Source organism: Acinonyx jubatus, chromosome A2 (assembly GCF_027475565.1).
Source record: "Acinonyx jubatus isolate Ajub_Pintada_27869175 chromosome A2, VMU_Ajub_asm_v1.0, whole genome shotgun sequence".
In the NCBI taxonomy this organism is placed as follows: Eukaryota; Metazoa; Chordata; class Mammalia; order Carnivora; family Felidae; genus Acinonyx; species Acinonyx jubatus.
In genome coordinates this window covers 152,455,095-152,475,125 of record NC_069383.1, presented here as the reverse complement: position 1 = coordinate 152,475,125, position 20,031 = coordinate 152,455,095, and the positions used below count along the sequence as shown (strand labels likewise).

Below are 20,031 nucleotides of genomic sequence, written 5' to 3'. Positions count from 1 at the left end.
GATTCTGTGTTGCCCTCTCTCTGACCCTCCCCCGTTCATGCTCTGTCTCTCCCGGTCTCAAAAATAAATAAAACGTTAAAAAATAAAAATTAAAAAAAAAGAAAGGCCAGGTAGCCAAACTAGGGTCCACGCTGACCGGGGAGGAAGGGGCTCTGCCTGCCGAGGGCAGAAGGACTGAGTGGTGAGACTGGCCGGGCTGACCCCCAACCCTGCTGACCCCTAGCTGACCCAGCCGCCCTCAGCCACGCACGCCTACGGAGCAACAGCATCGGTACACGGCACTCGACACCACGGGCCTTGGATGCTGGCCGAGGCCGCCGCCTTGGGGGCCACAGAGACCCAGCTCCTGAGAAGTCTCGGGCCTCCCCCAGCGGGGGCCGTGTGCCCAAGTCCGCCTCAGTGTCCGCCCTGTCGCTCATCATCACGGCCGGTAACGCACGTGGCCCAGCCTCGTCTTTGCTTTGTCCGTCCACGTCTGTTGTAACCGCGGGGCTCGGGCTGTGCCACAGGAAGGGGGAAGGAGCGAGACACGGGGAGAGCTGGGGGGCCGGCATTCCTGGCGGAGGGCACTGCATGTGCAAAGGCCTGATCGGGGGACCGTGCCTGGGACACTGGAGCAGCAGCAAAGCAGCCAGAATGGTCAGCTTGGTGGGAAGGGGAGGTGCCCTCCCCACCCTCGTCCCTGCGAGGGAGTGACCTCCCCCCCCAACCCGTGTCCTTGCAGATGATGGCAGCGGCGGCCCCCTCATGAGCCCTCTGTCCCCACGCTCACTGTCCTCGAACCCGTCGTCCCGAGACTCCTCTCCAAGCCGAGACCCGTCCCCCGTGTGCGGCAGCCTGCGGCCCCCCATTGTCATCCACAGCTCGGGCAAGAAGTACGGCTTCAGCCTGCGGGCCATCCGCGTCTACATGGGCGACAGCGATGTCTATACCGTGCACCATGTTGTCTGGGTGAGCTGGCCTCGGGGTGGGCAGGAACAGCGGGACTTGGTTTGAGTCTAGCTTCACCCTGGCAAGGCACTTCACTTTGGGAGCCGCGTTTTCTAGTCTTGGGAAAGCAAGCTCATTGGCTGAAAGGTTTTGGAGCCCAGGGCAGGGAGCTGGTGCCACCTGGGTCTTTGCAGCCCCTCTTACTTAGGGGACTTAGGGGGAGGGGGTTGGGCAAGACGGACAGGGATGGACAGAGGGGTAGAGACCTCAGTTGGGCACGAAGCTCCCGCCCCACGCCCGCAGATGCACCCTGGGTGTGATGTCCTGCCTCCCCCCAGCCCAGGGCCCGTTCTCTCCCTGCCAGCACCCAAGGTCAAGGAAACCATGTGAGTGGCAGCAGCTTGCTGGGGTCCCACAGCTGACCCAGCTGGGCCGGGGTCTCCAGCTGTGGGTCCCAAGCCCCCTGACCCTACCATCCACCCCCAGAGCGTGGAGGAAGGAAGCCCTGCCCAGGAGGCGGGCCTGCGAGCTGGGGACCTCATCACCCACATCAACGGGGAGTCAGTCCTGGGTCTGGTGCACATGGACGTCGTTGAGCTGCTGCTGAAGGTTCAGCCCCCCATCTTCCCACCCTTGGGCCTTCCAGACCCCCACCCCACTCTGCCTACCCTTGGGGCTCCCAGAATCCCCACGTCCCGTCCATCCTCAGGGGCCCAGGTCTGCCCCCACTGCTTTGCTCCTGTGACCCCTCAGCTTTTGATCCTGAGGTTCTCTCCTCTGGAACCACACCTTTCCACACCTGGTCCCACCTCCAGGCCTTGCATGTCCCCTCCCCTCTGCCCGGGACGTACATCCTCCTTTGCCCCCTGGGTGCCCCTACGTTTGGCCCTCCTTCTGGCTCACCCTGGCCTTATGAGGCTGGGGGTGTCCGTATTATCTTTATCTTCCTCGGGGGCTGAGGCCTGGGGGTGGGGAGGTGGGCACAGGCCAGGAGGCAGGGCCTTGTTTGGAGAGCTCCTAGGACCGGTGGGTGGACAGGTGGGCAGCTCATTGCATGGATGGGCAGATGACGGACATGCATCTTTGGCCCAGTGAGTGGCAGGTCAGTGGGCGAGAAGTGGGTAGATAGGATCTGGGGCTCTGACGGATGAAGAAGTGTGTGGGGGGCTTGCTAGGTGGGAGACACACAGGTGACCCCGTCGCCATCCCTCCTGCAGAGCGGCAACAAGATCGCCCTGCGGACCACAGCCCTGGAGAACACCTCCATCAAGGTGGGCCCCGCCCGGAAGAACGTGGCCAAGGGCCGCATGGCTCGCAGGAGCAAGCGTAGCCGCCGGCGGGAGACCCAGGACCGGTGAGCGGCGGGCGGGGAGCAGGCTCCCTAGACTGCTGGGGACAGGGGTTCTGACGCATCGGGTCTCTCCCCCTCAGGCGGAAGTCGCTCTTCAAGAAGATCTCAAAACAGTCCTCTGTGCTGCACACCAGCCGGAGCTTCTCCTCCGGCCTCCACCACTCCCTGTCGTCCAGCGAGAGCCTCCCGGGTTCGCCCACCCACAGCCTGTCCCCCAGCCCCACTACGCCTTGCTGCAGCCCAGCTCCCGAGGCCCCCGCAGGTAGGTGTGCCCACCCCCGCCCCGCCCCGGGGCCACCCTGGGGCTGCTCGGGTCTGCGGGGCCTGACCCCGGTGAGGACCCGGCGGGGTTTACAGGAGGGAATGACATGATGTAGGAAGTGAGGGGACCAGAAGGCCCTTTCCGGTCACTTGGGGTCTGAAAGGCAGCCTGGAAGTGGGAGGAGAGAGGCGGGAGAGCAGAGAAGAGAGTACCCAGCAGAGGGAGCATCGTGGACCAAGGGGGCTAGGCTGCAGGGTTGTGAAAGCAGGGAGAAGGCTGGGAGGGAGGAAGTTGGGAGATGGGTCAGGCCAAGGAGCTGGGCTTAAATTGGTGGGCAGCTGGGAGCTATGGAGGGTGTGTGAGCTAGAGAGGGCATGTTTTAGAAGGGTCTGCATTTTAGAAAGATCATTCCGGGGCAGGAAAGGATGGGGACTTGGCCCAATGTCTGTGAGAGACAGCCAGGTGCAGACACCCCTAGGCTCACTGGGTCAGCATCCAGTGATGGGAGGACCAGGCTGGGGCACCCCTGAGGGGAAGCAGGGAAAGCCTCCTGGAGGAGGCCCCTGCTCCAAGAAGCCCTCTCTGCCCCCTCTCTACCCTGACTTCGAGGGGCTCAGGGTATCTGTGCCACCCTTCCTTTCCTCAGACCAGGTGTCCTCTGCAGCTGAGGCTTGGGGTGGAGGGGCGGTCACGGGACAGATGGTGGATGCGCACCTTTGGCCCATTGAGGGGTAGGTCATTAGATGAGAAGTGGGTGGATAGGAACTAGGGCTTTGATGGATGAGTAGGAGCTCACCAGATCTAAGCCAAGAGAACACCTTGCACACATTACAGGAGGCGAGAAAGGCAGGTATACTGGGTGGCCGTAGGCAGAGATGTGGGCTTTGGCAGGCACTCTCAGGCCCAGGGCCCCACGACAGGGCTGGGGACATGCAGGCCGGTGGCCCTGACCCTCATCTATCACCCACAGACACCGCATCCCCTCCCAGTGCATCCCCGAGCTCCAGTAGCCCTGCCTCTCCTGCCGCCGCTGGCCACACCCGCCCTAGCTCCCTGCACGGCCTGGCCGCCAAGCTCGGGCCACCCCGCCCCAAGGCCGGCCGCCGCAAGTCCACCAGCAGCATCCCGCCCTCCCCACTGGCCTGCCCCCCGGTGCCCGTGCCCCCACCCCGCTCACCCTCGCCCCTCCCCGGGCACCCACCTGCACCCACCCGGTCTCCACGGTTGCGCCGGGGCCAGTCGGCTGATAAGCTGGGTTCGGGTGAACGGCTGGATGGGGAGCTGGGGCGCCGCGGCCGCGGGCCAGACTCGGAGCTGGTAGTCATGCGGCGGCTACACCTGTCCGAGCGCCGTGACTCCTTCAAGAAGCAGGAGGCCGTGCAGGAGGTGAGCTTCGATGAGCCACCCGAGGAGGCCGCCGGGCCGCTCACCTCTGTGCCGCAGATTGCCGTGGAGGGCGCCGAGGCTGTGCCAGGAGCCCTTGGTCCTGCCGGGAAGGACTGATCCCGCCCACCCGGCCTCCCCCTGGCCTAGAAGTTGGGCTTTTTCGTGTGCAATGTTTTTTCCGTCAAGCGACTCTTGGATGGAGACTGAGCCACCAGACTGTGACACCTGGAAGGCGAGAAGCCATCTCAGTCCTTACCGGAAAGTAGAGACAGCACCTCCTTCGTGTTCCGGTGCAGATCAGGGGCCGTACGTGGGGGCAGGAATGGGGGACAAGGGTGGCATTGTAAATAGCAGCAAATCCCTGCGACTAATTTATTACTTTTTATAAGCGATAGGTAGACTGAGCCACCACTGTGAAGGTGGCTGCCCGGGTCCTGCCCCTTGCACCTGGGACCCCATTTGCAGACGCTGCCCCCTGGGCTGAGAAGGAAGCACTTTGGACAAGTTACGTATGTTTGTGTTTTCTAGGCTTTCTGTATGTTTTAGTTTTGTGTGTGTGCTCCTTGATCCCATCCTGGCCCAGGACCCACTGACCTGAGGGGATACAGGCAAGCTTACCCGTCCGGGCCCAATGCGGATAGGACTTGGAGAGTCTGTAAATGATTCCCCTCCACCACAAAACAAAGCAATCCCGATGAGGGACTGGACGCTGAAAGCTACGTCTCACTGTCACAGCCTCGATCTGTAGGCCAGTCTCGCTAGAGTTTGTTTCTAGTCCTGAAGCCTTCAGCCCGGGGGAGGGGGTGTGGGACCTGGGACCTTGATGGAGGAGCAGAGAGGTCACCCACTCCACAGCGGGGGGACACTGACGCCCTGGGTGGGGGGAGGCGCAGGCCTCGAAGGGTACTACTGCCAGGGCAGGGGAAGAACGTCCACCCTGGACAAGATTTCACGTGCTCAGTGCCCACCACGGTGAGCCCTTGACCGTGATGTGTCTGAAACACCCTACGGAGGGTTCCCGCAACGTATCGCAGCCTTCCTAGAATGAAATTCGAGTGAGAAACCCAGCTGGGGGGCAATGGGGCCCAAGTTTGAATCTTGGCTTCCTCGTGTGGCTCTGGGAAGATGGCTTTCCCACTCTGTGCCTCAGTTTCCTCGTGTTTACAAAACTAATCCCAATGACTATTTATTAAGCATCCGCCCTACGCCAGACGCTTTTACTCGTGGCTTCTCCCCCGGCCAGCCTTGAGAAGGCTGCAGGTGGCGGTGTCCTCCCCATTTTACGGACAAGTAACCGAGGCCTGGCGAGGGGTGGAGACGTGTCGCACGATCACCTGGTAAAAAAAATCACGCAGCCAGGCCCCGTCGTGGGCACTGTCGACAAGGGAGCTTGAACGGAGAGTCTGGTGTCGGATACAGCAGATTCACCTCCAGCTCTCTTCCCCGGGCTGCTGTGTGACACACACTGGGCGTCTCAGAACCGCCACTTCCTCTGTGGAGGTGGCCCGCCAGACCCCTGCGCCCCACCTGATGAGGGCACTTTCCAGGCACGGTAGCCCACTCTGCATCCCTCCCAGAGACCCTCGCCCAGCACTGGCTGGTGCTGGAGCTAGACCGAGGCTGTGCATGACTTGTGCCCCCCACCCCCCTTCCATCCTGGAGCTGACCGTGAATAAAAGCCCACGTTTACAAAGAGGAGGCCCAACGTCTGGATTTGTGAAGGGCAAAGAAAGGGGTAAGGGGAGAGAGAGTGTGGTGGGGACGGGGTGAAAACTGACTTCCTTTGAAGGGGTTTTGAAGGTGGCACAGGAGTTCGCCAATGAGATTCTCCCTGATGTCTTCTCGGGTCCCTGGCCTCCTCCTGCCCTCTCCCCGAGTACCCATCATAGGCTCTGCTCTTAAAAGCTTCATCCGGACACCGATCTGGGGCCCCGAGCTGTGTTAATAAAACAAATAAACCATCTCTGTGTCCTTTCTATACAAGTCTTCGCTGGAACTGTGCCCTGTCCCCCCACAGTCCCCCACGCCGCACGCGAACCCACCCCAACTCCGTGTTTTTGGGTTACTTCTGGGCAGTACCAGAAGCCCCGGGCCACGCTTCCGAGTGTCTTGGGCTATTCCGGAAACAATCGTCCGTCTCTGGGCCCTCGTTGGGCGTGTTCCCGCGCTCGCTGCGCTGCAAATAGTTCAGCTGTTTCCGGACGCTCTGGGCTGCCATGGAAACGCTTTCAAGCCCAGCTTATTTGGCTCTTTCCTGAAAAGCTCAGATTTCTGTGGCGAGCTCCCTTCCCACCCCACCGCCTCCTGCTCCCTGAGCTCGGGGCCGCCTCGCGCCCTTAGGACCCATCCATCAGTTCCGGAAACTGGTGGTCCATCCCTGGCTCTCGACTCACAGGGCCTCCCTCTGGGTCCGAGCACACGCGGTTCTTTGCAGAAACTGCAGTCTCGGGGCTCAGCCTCGGTTCCATCAGTCCCGCTGGGGGGAGACGCTCGGCGATTTCCGGAATCACTCGGTCGTCTCGAAGCCCAGCCGGGCCCCGCCGAGCTTAGGGAAACGCTTAGCTGACGCGATTGCGCTCGGCTGTTTCCGGAAATGCTCGGCTATCTCGTGGCACCCTCTGCCCGCCAGTCCCGCGGGAGGATGTTCGGCTCTTTCCGGAAATGCTCGGCCATCCCAAGGCTCCGCCCCCGCCTCGCTTCACGCGCCTGGCCCGAACGCGCTCGGCCATTTCCGCCGGGGGCGGGCCCGGCTGTTCGGAACCGCGGCGGCTGTGGCGGAGGCGGGGATCCCGCGGCTGCGGCGACGGCGGCCGCGGCGGAGCCACGGGTCGGGCTCCGCTCCGTGTGACGGCGGCCGCGGCGGCGGTGGCGGCCGCGACCAGGTAAGTCCAGGCCGGCTGGCGTGGCAGGCTAGGCTGGGCGTGCGCGCCAATGCGGGGCGCCTAAGCAGAGCGCGGGGCCGAGGTGGAAGTCGGAACGCGAGCGCCTAGCCGCATCGCGCCCCGCGGGAACCGGGGGCCTCCGGGAGCAGGAGGCCTCGGGTTCGACCTGGCAGCGGTGCAGGCTGCCCCGGACGGTGGGGAGAGGAACGCGGTGCCCCCAGGCAGAGATAAGGCGCTGGGACTGCGGCCCCCGATGGAAGGAGGCCCTGCCTGGAGTGGGGCGTCGAGCAGTAATAAGGGGCACCCAGGCTTTGTGTGGGACATGGTGAGATGCAGGAGGGTCGGGGGTCGTCTCCGCTTCCGTTCCCCTGGGGGCTGCCGGGTCCACGCAGGCCCGGGCACGCCTCTGAATACGCGTGAGCGCGCGGGCCCTGCGTCCAGCCGCCGAGCCCCTGGCCAGGCCTGGCCCCTCCACCCGGCCTCTTGGATTCCCCGGGCGCACACACCGGGGCGTGTGCAAACGTGTGCACGTTGGGGCGCGGGGGCCGGCAGGCGAGCGGATCCAGGCGGTTTCCTGGACGTCCCCTCGCTGGGCCTCAGTTTCCCCACGTGTAGAATGGTGGTACCGGGTCCAGGAAGCGGGTACGTTTGGGCACCCCGGAACGGGGAGCTTCTCCTCCCTGCAGAGAGTCCCTTCTGGGGCTCTCGTGGTCGGGGCACAAAGCCCCGAGCCCTCTGTCTGGCACTCGAGGACCAGCGCGGTCGACGGCGGGTGGCTTTCATCGGGCCACCCTGAACTCTTTGGCAAGCAACTTCCCTCTGTCAAGCCTTTGCACGTACTATTCCCTCTAGCCAGTGCTCTCTCCTGTCCTTTCTGAAGACCCGCCCTCTAGAAAAGCACGCCCTCCCCCACTCCCCAGTCTCAGGAAGACCGAACCTGTGGGGCTGAGACTGGGAATGCTGTCCGTGGCGGGCTGTTTCCCCGAGGCTGGGCGCTCCCAGGGCGTGATCACCGATCGCCATGCATCCAGCAGCCTCCCCCTTGGCAGCTGTGATGCCCTCCTGCCATTAACACTCTCCTGGCTGCATGGAGGTCCCCTTGTCCGCCCATCACCCCCCCTCACGTTTTGAGATCCTACTCTAGGCCCCTCATTGAGCCAAGCCAGAACACGCACGCACGCACACGCGCACCTTCATTTCTCCCCACGCAGAGACCTTGGACTCACTTGTTAGTCCTTTGCCCGCGCTGGGGCCTCCAGCTGGACCTGCTTTCCTTACCTCTTTGCTTCCTTGCTGCCTCCTGTGTTCAGCTGGCCCGGCCCCTCCTCGGGACGCCCATAGTACCCTAAGCATTCCCCATCACGCTCTGCCCACTGGGGGTCTAACTGGCTTCGTGGCCCACTGGTACGACAAAGACCTCCCTGCGCTGAGCCTCCGTTTCTCCATCTCTAACAGGGGCGATGAAGAGCGTGCGATATGCCTGGGGCAGAGCTCGCCAGAACCCCAAGGGCTGCTGTTACGCCCATTTCACAGCTGGGGAAACAAGACTAGAGAGGGGCTGGGACTGGCCCAAGGTTACCCAGCGAGGGGATTCCAAGCTCAGATTTGGGCCCATCTCTGGGGTGGGGGTGGCAGGAGCCCGACCCGGCTGACGCTGCCCTGCCCATCTCCCCCTAGGTCGGCGTCCTGGCCAAGCATGGTGACAGCCTGTGCCCTCGGCCCCCTCGTCTGGCGCAGCCGGAAGAGCCGCCAGCCTCGGGCGCCGATGGCCCCCCGTGTGAGGGAGTGAGCAGCCTGGCCCTGCCCTACGGATCGAGGGGGGACGCAGCGGCCGAGTGACCTGAGACCACGCTGCCGACCCCCTCCCACCAGTTGACGGATGGTGGAGCGAGCCATGAGCGACCCACGTCAGGGTCGTGGAATGATGGTGGGAGGCGAGGCATGAGTGACCCCCGTGGTCACCTGTAACTAACTTCTTGGTAGCAATAGTGGTCTCGGTGCCCCAGGCCGACTCAGCGGACCCTCCCCGGCCGTCGCCCCAGCTGATGGGGCCACCAGGGCCCCGAGCCGCAGCTTGACCGTCCAGACCCCACCCTGCCCAGCCATGGCCGGCGCCGAGGGCTTCCAGTACCGCGCGCTGTACCCGTTCCGCCGGGAGCGGCCGGAGGACCTGGAGCTGCTGCCCGGGGACGTGCTGGTGGTGAGCCGAGCAGCCCTGCAGGTGCTGGGCGTGGCCGAGGGCAACGAGCGCTGCCCACAGAGCGTGGGCTGGATGCCGGGCCTCAATGAGCGCACGCGGCAGCGAGGTGACTTCCCCGGCACCTACGTCGAGTTCCTGGGTCCTGTAGCCCTGGCCCGGCCCGGCCCTCGTCCGCGTGGCCCCCGCCCACTGCCCGCCAGGCCCCGGGACGGGCCCCCTGAGCCAGGTGAGCAGCAGGCAGGGGCCCCGGCCGGGGCGGGGGTTCCCTCAGACCCTCAGCTTCCTCTTCTTTCTAGTGAAGCAATGGCACCCCTTCCAGGGGAGGAGGAATAAGGACATGTGGTTGGTCAGCAAGTGTTGACTGCACTGCTGTCGAGGGCTGGGCACGGTTCATGGCGCCGGGGACACAGCGGTGGACACGGGCCCGGCCCCGCCCTTGTGGGGCTCCTGGTGCAAGAAGTGACGAGAAGTGATTAGGTAACGAAAAGGGCTGTGAGGAAGGAGCCTCACAAGGGGAGAGCTGGGGGCGAAGGGCTCCAGGCGGCACGCACAGCAAAGGCAGAGGCTGAGAGGTAGGGATGGAGCGGCGGGTTCGGGGAACAGCCCGCGGAGCCGAGTGGGAAGGGAAGGGCCACGCGACAGGGGCTGTGCCTCAGGGACTTTGCGGGATTGGCTCTGAGCACAGTGGGGAGCGTTCGGCAGGATTCAGAGGTTCACTTTAGCCTCGTCCCTCGGTTTACCGATAGGGTCCCTTGAGAAACCTCCTCTCTGTTGCCCTAAGCTTACCTGGATTCCAAAATGGAGGGAGCCACAGAGCCTAAATAAAGAGGATGGGATGATCATTCCAGGCCATGTAGCACACTGGGGTATGAGGACCCCACGTGCCTCCCCAAAGACCCTTGGCCATCGACACTTCCGAGGCACGTGGTAGGAGTGCAGAATGAGGGCACTGGGGGCAGGCTGAAGCCGCTGTCTGCTGGGCAGGGCACATGGGTTCCAGCCAGGGAAACCAAGGCCCAGGTTGTGGGGAGGAGGCTGGTAAGTGCTGAGTGCCTGGTAGTCTGCTCCCCCACCCCCGCCACAGCAACCCAGGGAGGCCCCGCCTACAGATGGGGAGACCCAGGTGCAAAGGGGTCAAACCACTCACCGTGGGCACATCCCCCAGGGAAGACCAAGGCCCTGGGAGGCGCCATGGCCCCAACCTGCGGCCTGCCCGGTTTTGTGCCAGAGGGACATTGATGCCCCAAGAGGGTCACAGCAGAACCCCACAGCATGGGGCCGAAACAGAGGCTGTGGTGTGGTGCTGCTGGGGGTTTGCAGCATCTGGCGCCTCCAGGGCCGGGGCCCACGTCCCGCCTCAGCCTGGAGGAGCAGGAGGCGGCCCCATCCGGGCTCCCAGCCAAAATCTGCCTCTCCCCCTGGTAACAGCCGCCTCCCTCCTCTGCCTGGCCTCGGTCCAGCCACCACACACATGCCCACTCCGAGTGGCTGCCCAGCCCCGCCCTCCAAGTCTTCCAGGACTAGGTGACAGCGGCTGGGGCCAGCCCTCTCCAGGCCTCAGTTTCCTCATCTGGCAGCAGGAAGAACTGGTCCTTTGCACGTGCAGGCCCTGCCTCTCCAGGGCCCTAGGACCACCCAGCAACGTGCTGTGGCTGCCTGTGTCCCCTCCGTTCCATCCCACACAGGGAGCTAGTGCGAAACTTCAGTGTCGCACCTGCGCCCTCAGAGGGTGGTTGCTCCCTCCCTCAGCCTCAGTTCCCCCATCAATAAAATGGGGGTGACACCTGTTCTCACGAGACTTCCCTCCCCCGCTTTGCAGAGGAGCCACAGGCAACTTTCAAACCTGTGCCCCCACCCTGCCACCATCACCCACCTCCTCTCCCCTTGTTCTCTCTCTTTTTTTTTTTCTCTTTAGTGTTTTTGACGTAGCTGGGCCTTTCTCCAGCTTGAGGCACCACCTGGCCCATCACTCAGGGAGGCCCCGCAGGCCTGGGCTTGCCCTTGCTGGATGCCAGGGCGTCCCTGCCGAGGGCCGGAGCCGCATCAAATGATGGCCGTGCAGGCAGAGCACGCCTGAACACAAAGGGCCCGGTGGAGCGAGAAACGCGGGCCCAGGAAGGCCTCTGACACCCGCTGGGAAGGGGTTCAGCATTTTTAAAACCGGGAGAAATACTTTTTTTTTTTTAAAGTATGATGACTTAGAGAATGGAGAAAGGTCCTTGAAGTGAGGTGTTCTGACCCGGATAGGGGAGACTGTCCTTTTATTGTCTTCAACCGCTTTGTTGTTCCCACTAAGGGAGAAATGACACCATGAACCCGTTTCTTACTCGGGGGAACTGAGGCTCAGAGAGGGCGGGTTCTGTACCCAAGGTCGCACAGTGAGCGACGGCAGCACCGCCGGAGTGAATTCCCACGGACTCGGTGGCCTCAAGCAACAGTGTATTTTCTCACTGTTCCGGAGGCCACAAGTCCAAGATCAAGGTGTCGGCAGGGCCGTGCACCCTCTGGAATATCTAGGAACGGGTGGTTCTTTGTTTTTTCCAGCCTCCAGGACCTCCAGGTGTTCCTTGGCTTGTGGGCACATCACCCCAATCTCTGCCTTTGTCTTCACCGGGCCTTCTCTTCTTACAAAGGCACCAGTCATTGGATTGAGAGCCCCAAATCTAACATCTCGTCTCACAATTCTTACCTTAATCGGATCCGCGTAATAAGGTCGTAGTCACAGGTGTCAGGATTTCTACCTGGTCTCTGAAAGTGTGTAAACTGGTACTTTAACCCAGAAAATCGTTTGCCACCCACTCAACCCTCCCAGCCGCTTCAGCCAGGCCTTTTGGCTTCCAAACGATGGCGGTTCAGATGCCAGGCGCCTGCCTAGGCCCGACCCTACCGGGAGCCGCCCAAGCGGAGGTTCAGGCAAAGGAGGGCTGGAGTCCTCCGAGGGACCCCACCAACACGCTGTCCCCTTCTGCCAGGCCTCACGCTCCCTGACCTGCCAGAGCAGTTCGTCCCACCTGACGTGGCCCCCCCGCTCCTGCTGAAGCTCGTGGAGGCCATTGAGCGGACAGGTGAGCCTCCGCCCGGCTGCAACCCATGTATGCTGCTTGCTTATCTCTGGTGGCGGGCCACTCATCCTCTCACGGGGCTGCCAGACCCACTCTGCATGGAAAGAAGCTGAGCTTGGGTGCTCTGGGCCGCCACGTGGAGGTGGGGCAGTAGTGACTCCTGCCGGGTTGGATGGGAACATGGTCACCGGACCTGCCGTTGCGTGTGCTGTGTGTGCCCTCTGGCACCACCTGTCTCCCCTCCCCCTGCTCTTCTGATCTCTGGGAGGTTGAGTAGCCATCCCAGGCCCGTACAAGGGGTACGGGGATGCATGTGAGAGCTGGTCTTGCCATCTGGGGTGGAGCTGACCCACCCCTTCCCCTCCCCCTCCAGGGCTAGACAGCGAATCCCTCTACAGGCCTGAGCTGCCCGCCCCGCGCACAGGTGAGGGGAAGCTTGGACGGGCAGGGGTTGGGGGAGCGCGCTGGCCCTGGGCCTCCTTGGCCAACCCTGCCCCCCCTGCCCCCGCAGACTGGTCCCTGAGCGACGTGGAGCAGTGGGACGCCACAGCCCTGGCAGATGGCGTCAAGGGCTTCCTGCTGGCGCTGCCCGCCCCCCTCGTGACGCCCGAGGCTGCGGCCGAAGCGCGCCGGGCCCTGCGGGGTGAGCCTGCCGGGAAGCCCGGGTGGGAAGGGGGCCGGGGCGGGCCGGCGCCGGCTCACCCTGCCCCGGCCGTGTGTCCGCAGAGGCCACGGGGCCCGTGGGGCCGGCGCTGGAGCCCCCGACGCTGCCACTGCACCGCGCGCTCACGCTGCGCTTCCTGCTCCAGCACCTGGGCCGGGTGGCCCGACGTGCCCCGGCTCCGGGCCCCGCCGTGCGAGCCCTGGGCGCCACCTTCGGGCCGCTGCTGCTGCGCGCGCCGCCCCCTTCGCCGCCGCCAGGGGGCGCGCCCGACGGGTGAGGTGCCAGAGGGGGCGGGGCTGAGCCGGAGCTAAAAGGGGCGGGCTTTCAGGGAGGAGGGGCGGGGAGCCTCCGCCCAGGGTGGGGTCTAGGCCGTGATAAAGGACTGTGAACGGGGCCCCTGGGTTAAGAGGCCAGAGGTGTTGTGATGCGGGGACTAGTTAGGATAACCGGGGTGGGATCTGTGGTTCCAGGAAGATCCCAGCAGCCTTGAGACTTGAAGTGATGGGGCCTAGACCGCAGAAGAGGCTCACAGGTGGAGCTGTGCACCTTCGCTTCCGCTCCCCCTCCCACCCTGGGTGCTAGACTGCTGTGTGTTTGGTGTGTGAACATTTATCGAGTGCTTACTGCATACATGTAAACAGGCGTGGGGCCCCCACACCTGCCCGTCTTCTTCCCTACACGTGCTTTCACGTAACGTCTGCCGCACGATGCGGGACCCTGTGCACCTCAGACCCTACCTACCCCCTGCGCTCCCCTTCCCCCTAGGACTGAGCCCAGCCCTGACTTCCCGGCGTTGCTGGTGGAGAAGTTGCTTCAGGAACATCTGGAAGAGCAGGAGGTCGCACCCCCAGGTGACTCTCCCCTCCCCCCACCCCAATATTAGCTTTTGCCGTTGGGAATCACGAATACTGACCTGGAGTCCTGCCCGCATCAGCAAGCTCTGTTGCAACAGGAGCCAGCCACGGTATACAGTTGGTGCTCAGTGTACATTTCTTTTCCTGTCCCCCAGCGCTGCCGCCCAAACCCCCCAAGGCCAAGCCAGCCCCCGCAGGTCTAGCCAATGGGGGGAGCCCGCCCTCCCTGCAGGATGCCGAGTGGTACTGGGGTGACATCTCCAGGTAGGGGCCATGGGACGGGGCCACATGGCGGGCAGAGCCCGAAGGGCAGGGTCTCCCGCTGGGCGCCCCAATCCTGGATCTCCCCGCAGGGAGGAAGTGAATGAGAAACTCCGGGACACACCCGACGGCACCTTTCTGGTCCGAGATGCATCCAGCAAGATCCAGGGGGAATACACACTGACCCTCAGGTGGGGGCCTGCCCCTTCCGGGGTGACTGGGTGTGAGAGGTGGGAGGGAGGACACCCGGGGCAGAAGGACAGGGGGTTGCCTGGAGAGTGGGGCACATGTGGTGTCCAGACGGCTGGGGATCCCACGGGCTGCTGACACCCCTCTCGCCCGCCCCTAGGAAAGGCGGGAACAACAAGCTGATTAAGGTCTTCCATCGTGACGGGCACTATGGCTTCTCAGAGCCGCTCACCTTCTGCTCCGTTGTGGACCTCATCACCCACTACCGTCACGAGTCGCTGGCCCAGTACAATGCCAAACTGGACACACGGCTCCTCTACCCGGTGTCCAAGTACCAGCAGGTCTGCGGCCAGGGTGGGAGGACAGTGCCAGCCTCCGGCACAAGTGTCCCAGGCCGCTTCTCTGATCACCCCGGGTGTCCCTAGGACCAGATCGTCAAGGAGGACAGCGTGGAGGCGGTGGGTGCCCAGCTCAAAGTCTATCACCAGCAGTACCAGGACAAGAGCCGCGAGTACGACCAGCTCTACGAGGAGTACACACGCACCTCCCAGGTACCACAGGCCTGCACACGTGGGGAGACCCAGGCGTGGAGGGGCGGCGGCGAGGCCATAGGGACAGCTGTCTGCTTCCAGGTCACAGAGCAGTCATCAGCACCCGGAACTGCCCTAAAGGCAGAAATCAATGCATGTGTTTTCAAAAAAGGAAGGCACCAGCCAGCCTCCCGGGAGCAGCTGAGTCAGGACCTAGAAAATGCCTTGGTGGAGCCTCTGCGTTTCTCGGGGCCTCACTTTCCCCATCTGGAACCACGGGTCTTCCTTATTTCTCCGTAACCCCTCAACCTGGATGTTATTCCGAGTGATGATAACCTGACAAAGAGTTGATGGAGACAAAGGGTCAGGCGATCACGGGAAAGCGCAACATCTTTTAAAACAGGGAAGGGGGATGGGGCGCCTGGGTGGCTCAGTTGGTTAAGCATCTGACTGCGGCTCAGGTCAGGATCTTCTGTGAGTTTGAGCCCCGCGTCGGGCCCTGTGCCGACAGACAGCTCGGAGCCTGGAGCCTGCTTTGGAGTCTGTGTCTCCCTCTCTCTCTGCTCCTTCCCCACTCGTGCTCTGTCTGTGTCGCTCTCAAAAATAAACATTAAATTTTTTTTTTTAAACGGGGAAGGGGGAGGGAGGTTTTATCACTCAAAGACTGTTGATAATCTACTTCTGTAAGTTGAGACGCAGCTAATTCAGACTGGACATCCCATTTCAGGCAGAGAATATCTGGGTTCTCCCTGCCATCCCCGAGGAATTTCTTCCTTGTCCCCTTTTTACCGATGGGTCGTCTGAAGCTCTGAGCAGACAAGACGCCTGCCTGATGGGTGATGAACATCGTGATCTTGGGAGTGACTTAGGGCCCCTGAGTCTCAGTTTCCCCATTAATAGCTCTCGCTTTGTAGGAAGCTCTCGGCAGGTTCTACAAGATGATGTATTGAAAGTACTCCATGTAGCATGTATCCTGAGAGGGAGCCCCATGCCCTGTACGTAGCAACTAGATTTGTCATTTTTTCTAATTTTTTTTATTTTGAGAGAGAGAGAGAGAGTGCACGTGAGCAGGGGAGGGACAGAGAGAGAATCCCAAGCAGGCTCTGTGCTGTCAGCCTGGCACGCTGAAGGCACACTATCATGCAGCTTCTCAGACCTAAGCTTCTGGCAGCTTAGGCGTGAGATCATGACCCGAGCCAGTACCCAGAGTTGGACGCTTAACCAACTGAGCCACCCAGGTGCCCCTAGATTTGTCTTTAATTCTCAGCAGCGCTAACAGATCCAGGTGTTTGTAGGGTACCCAAAAGAGGATCTAAAGGAAGAGTGGGTTTGGGGAGTGGGGTTCTGAAGGCTGAATAGGAGTCCGTTCAGTAGCGGAGGAGCTAGAGGAATGATGCACCTGATGGAGGGAACAGCGTGAGCAAAGTCTCCGTATCAGAGTGGGGATCTGCCTTCACCCCTCATGAGGGACTTGAAAGGAATCCCAGCAGGTGCTAAGAGTCCCCCCCCCCGCCCTTCAGGAACTGCAGATGAAGCGCACAGCAATTGAGGCCTTCAACGAGACCATCAAGATCTTTGAAGAGCAGGGCCAGACACAAGAGAAGTGTAGCAAGGAGTATCTGGAGCGCTTCCGGCGTGAGGGCAATGAGAAAGAGATGCAGAGGTGAGTCGGCTCCTCTGCCCTGCCCTACCCCACCCTACCCTGATCTGGCACAGTGCACTTGGGGAAAGAAAGGAAACAGAGGGGACACCCCGAGTTCCAGGGGGAGGGAGGGTCGTTTGAAATGGGCTCTGAAGGATGAATAGGAGTTCACGGGAAAGAAATCAGGGACGCAGCAGTGCAAAGGCGTAGAGGCTGGGGCGCCGTCTGAGGCCTCAGAGCCGCCCCTCCCACAGGATCCTGCTGAACTCAGAGCGGCTCAAGTCTCGCATCGCCGAGATCCACGAGAGCCGCACGAAGCTGGAGCAGGAGCTGCGGGCACAGGCCTCCGACAACCGGGAGATCGACAAGCGCATGAACAGCCTCAAGCCAGACCTCATGCAGCTCCGCAAGATCCGAGACCAGTACCTCGTGTGAGTGCCTGGCTCTGTCCTCAGATGCAGAGTCCCTCGTGAGTTTAGGCACATCTGGCGCGGTGATCTCTGCCGGGGCCTCACTCTCGTTGCCTCCACCAAGCGGCCCCGCCTTGCCCCTGAGACCCCTCGTCTGTCCACAAGCCCCCCCCCGCCCGGCCCTGTCGATCAGACCCCTCCAACCCCCCCCCCCCCCCACCCCGGGAAGGGCTACCTAGGTACGGGTCGGCCTCAGCCTCATAGTGGTCTGCAAAATGGGAACACTGTTCCCACGGCGCTTGGTCACTGGGAGCCTCCAGCAGAAGCCAGTCTGTGGATGCTAACCGCGCGGCCTAGCGCACGGGAGGGTCGCAGCAGCCCCAGGCCGAGCTGAAATCGTGCCCCTGCCTCCCCGAGCCGCCGAGGGCTTCCTCAAGGGCTTCTCTCTCCCACCTCTGCCTGAGATGCGTACGTGTACCTGCCGTGTGCCAGGCACTGTGCTGAGTACCGAGTGCGCGTTAGCTCATTCTGTTCTCTCAAAGTTCTTTGTAAAGTTGGCCCTTAACAGCTGAGGGAAACTGAGGTACGGAACAGAGCCCCCCCCATGTGAAGGCACACTGCCGTGCAGCCCTCAGGCCTAAATTTCTGGTAGCGATAAGACCTTGCTGGGGTGGCCCATTCTAGGGGTCCGATAAGTGTTAAAGGAAACGTAGTAAGTGGGGGGCGTCCCTGGAAGGTCCCCCGGGGCCAAGCTTTCCTTGACCAAGCCAAGGCTGACCCCTTGTGGCAGCCGGCGGTATTGCACCCAGAACCTGCACTCCTGTAGGCCGGTCCTTGCCTCCGGCCGGGCTGCCCTGACCCACTGTGGGCTAGCCTGCCTGTGCTGCTCTGTTCCCCTCCCGGCAGGGTGGAATGAGCCTACCTTTCCTCTTCCTCCAGGTGGCTTACCCAGAAAGGTGCCCGGCAGAAGAAAATCAACGAGTGGTTGGGGATCAAAAATGAGACCGAGGAGTAAGTGGACACCCGATGGGGGCCTGGGAAGGCTTCCCGGAGGAGGGGGCCGTTTTCGGTGGGTTTTGCAGGATGAGTAGGAGTTCACCAGGGCAGGTGAGCCGTCCAGGCGGCAGGAGAGCCTCAGAGGCTTGTGGGTGAGTGACCAGGGTCCCTCCCTGCTTCCCCCGCAGCCAGTATGCGCTGATGGAAGACGAGGATGACCTCCCCCACCACGAGGAACGCACGTGGTACGTGGGCAAGATCAACCGCACGCAGGCGGAGGAAATGCTGAGTGGCAAGCGGGATGGCACCTTCCTCATCCGCGAGAGCAGCCAGCGGGGCTGCTATGCCTGCTCTGTGGTGTGAGTGCCTGGTGGGGGGGGGGAGCCGGGAGTGAGCGCAGGGGTGGGGGATGTGCGCGTTCCTCCTGAGAGCTCTCGCTGAGCACCTACTGTGTGCTAGACCTTGGGAAGACGGCCAGGAAGAAGCCCGCCGCCCCCCCCCCCCCCACAATGGCTGCCACAGGCAAGGGAGGAAGCTAAGGCAGGAGGCGGTGGCATCCGGACCAGGGTGGGGAAATGCGCGTCCAGCGCCGAGGTCACCTGGTGGGAGTAGCGGGAACGGGGAGAGCCCGGGGGGAGCCCACCTGAGCGCCCCCTTCGCCTGCGCCTGCAGGGTGGACGGCGACACCAAGCACTGTGTCATCTACCGCACGGCCACCGGCTTCGGCTTCGCGGAGCCCTACAACCTGTACGGGTCGCTGAAGGAGCTGGTGCTGCATTACCAGCACGCCTCGCTGGTGCAGCACAACGACGCGCTCACCGTCACACTCGCCCACCCCGTGCGGGCCCCCGGGCCCGGGCCCCCGCCGGCTACACGCTGACCACCGAGCACCGGCCCGGAGAGGTCACCCCCGGGCCCGGAGGCTGGGGGGGCAGTCCCATCCTTCTGCCTCTGTCCCTTCTTCCGGATTTTCTGTCTTGTCTGTCTGTCTCCTTTAGGAGCCTCTTCCTGTCTCTCTTTCCATCTCTCTTTCTGAGCCTCCCTCCGTCTCTCCCTGTCACCCTGTCTCTTTCCCTCCCCACCTGTCGGTCCTTCTCTCTGTCCCTCTGTGTCTCCGGGTTGGGGGTCCTACCTCCCCAACCCCATACCCCCCCCCCTCCATGGGCACTGCCCTCCCCACGGCTCTGGCCACCCCTAATCCTGTGTGCCCTGCCCACCAGAGCCCCCCCACCCCTGGGGTCCCCGAAGCCCCACCTGGCTGCACCTGCCATGTTTACAGAGGCCCCTGGGCTGTGCGGCCCCAGCCTGGGTGCCCCGATTTTTAAGCCATAGACCTGGGGTCACGGCAGGAAGGAACTTTACTTGGCCACTTCCAAGAACTTCGGCTGGGACATTCTGGGCCGGGCGGGACCCGCCCCCAGACCCAACTTCCCCTCCAAACCCTGAAGTGAAACCACCACTTGGTTATCCCCCCCATAGGGGCCACCGGCCAAGAAGCAACGCCCCAAAATGAAAAGAGTTAAAAATAAACTCACAAGCCGGCCCCACCCGGCACCAGGCCTCCCAGAAATAGAGGCCCCCGGCACCGTTTGGGCGGCTGAGATGCATCACTGCCCACGGCACCTCTACTCAGTGTAGGTTCAAGGCTTCTCCTCGATCATGTTGGGTTCTGATTTGATTTTCTCTTGACTGTAAAGTCCCTTTTTCTCTCCTCTTTTGGGATGAGAGCCCTGGTTTTCTACACTACCCGCGGGCCGCCCCCCCCCCCCCCCCACCTCCTGCCTGCCCAGCTAGGCTGGCAGGCAGGTTTTGTAAAGTACGTTGATACTGATACGGATATAAAACATCGAACGTGTGGATGCTTCTGTTGTTGGTGACGGGACTTCTCTATGGCTCCCGTGTGCTGGGGACCCTGGCATTCACAGGGTCACACAGACCCGGCAGCCAGTGAAGGCTGACAGTCCTCCCTCCCTCCCCGCCACCCGGTTTAGCTGCTTGTGACCAGAGAAGTTGAGAGACCTGCCCAAGGTCACAGGGCAGAGAGGCTCAAACCCTGAGCTCTGCCCTGCGCCACGGCCTCCTCAAGGCACCCCAGACTCCAGCCTGGCTTCTCACCAGCATCCAGGCTGTCCCCCAGGTTTGAGTCCCAGCCCACGGCCACCAGCCAGGCCCTCAGGAAAGCCGCCTCCCCTCTGATGGGCAGCTTCGTCATTGCCAGGTGGGGTGGATAGCACAACCCTCTCATCACACACAGAAGCCCCCCCCCCCATGTCCTTAATGCCCTCAGTGCCAGCCCCTCCCTGCTGACCCTCCTCTGACCCCCTCCACACCCACCCCTGACTTTCAGGCCTCCAGGTCCCAGAGGACACTGACCTGGGGCCTCATGGTGTCTTTGACCTTGACCATTCACCA

General features: G+C 62.6%; 2 protein-coding genes across 27 annotated transcripts in view; both read left to right on the top strand.

Annotated features, from left to right (window-relative positions):
- The window catches only part of MAST3 (microtubule associated serine/threonine kinase 3), a 36,301-nt gene extending 31,860 nt beyond the window's left edge, over positions 1-4,441 (top strand). For all 26 annotated transcript variants that reach the window (XM_027038368.2, XM_027038367.2, XM_027038365.2 and 23 more), the window contains 6 exons: positions 224-430; positions 725-951; positions 1,417-1,539; positions 2,148-2,284; positions 2,362-2,543; positions 3,514-4,441. In XM_027038368.2, the coding sequence (XP_026894169.1) occupies positions 224-430; positions 725-951; positions 1,417-1,539; positions 2,148-2,284; positions 2,362-2,543; positions 3,514-4,046 (1,409 nt within the window). In that variant the 3' untranslated portion in view covers positions 4,047-4,441. The remainder of the gene's footprint in view (positions 1-223; positions 431-724; positions 952-1,416; positions 1,540-2,147; positions 2,285-2,361; positions 2,544-3,513) is intronic.
- Positions 4,442-6,654: 2,213 nt separating this feature from the next.
- Positions 6,655-19,474, top strand: PIK3R2 (phosphoinositide-3-kinase regulatory subunit 2). The gene is made up of 16 exons (XM_027038375.2): positions 6,655-6,811; positions 8,489-9,237; positions 11,984-12,076; positions 12,447-12,497; positions 12,585-12,716; positions 12,800-13,010; positions 13,503-13,588; positions 13,747-13,855; positions 13,945-14,043; positions 14,202-14,382; positions 14,467-14,592; positions 16,092-16,234; positions 16,468-16,644; positions 17,563-17,634; positions 17,808-17,978; positions 18,292-19,474. Exons 2-16 carry the CDS (start codon positions 8,916-8,918, stop codon positions 18,497-18,499), a joined length of 2,181 nt encoding a protein of 726 aa, XP_026894176.1. The 5' UTR covers positions 6,655-6,811; positions 8,489-8,915; the 3' UTR covers positions 18,500-19,474.
- The last annotated feature ends 557 nt before the right edge of the window (positions 19,475-20,031 follow it).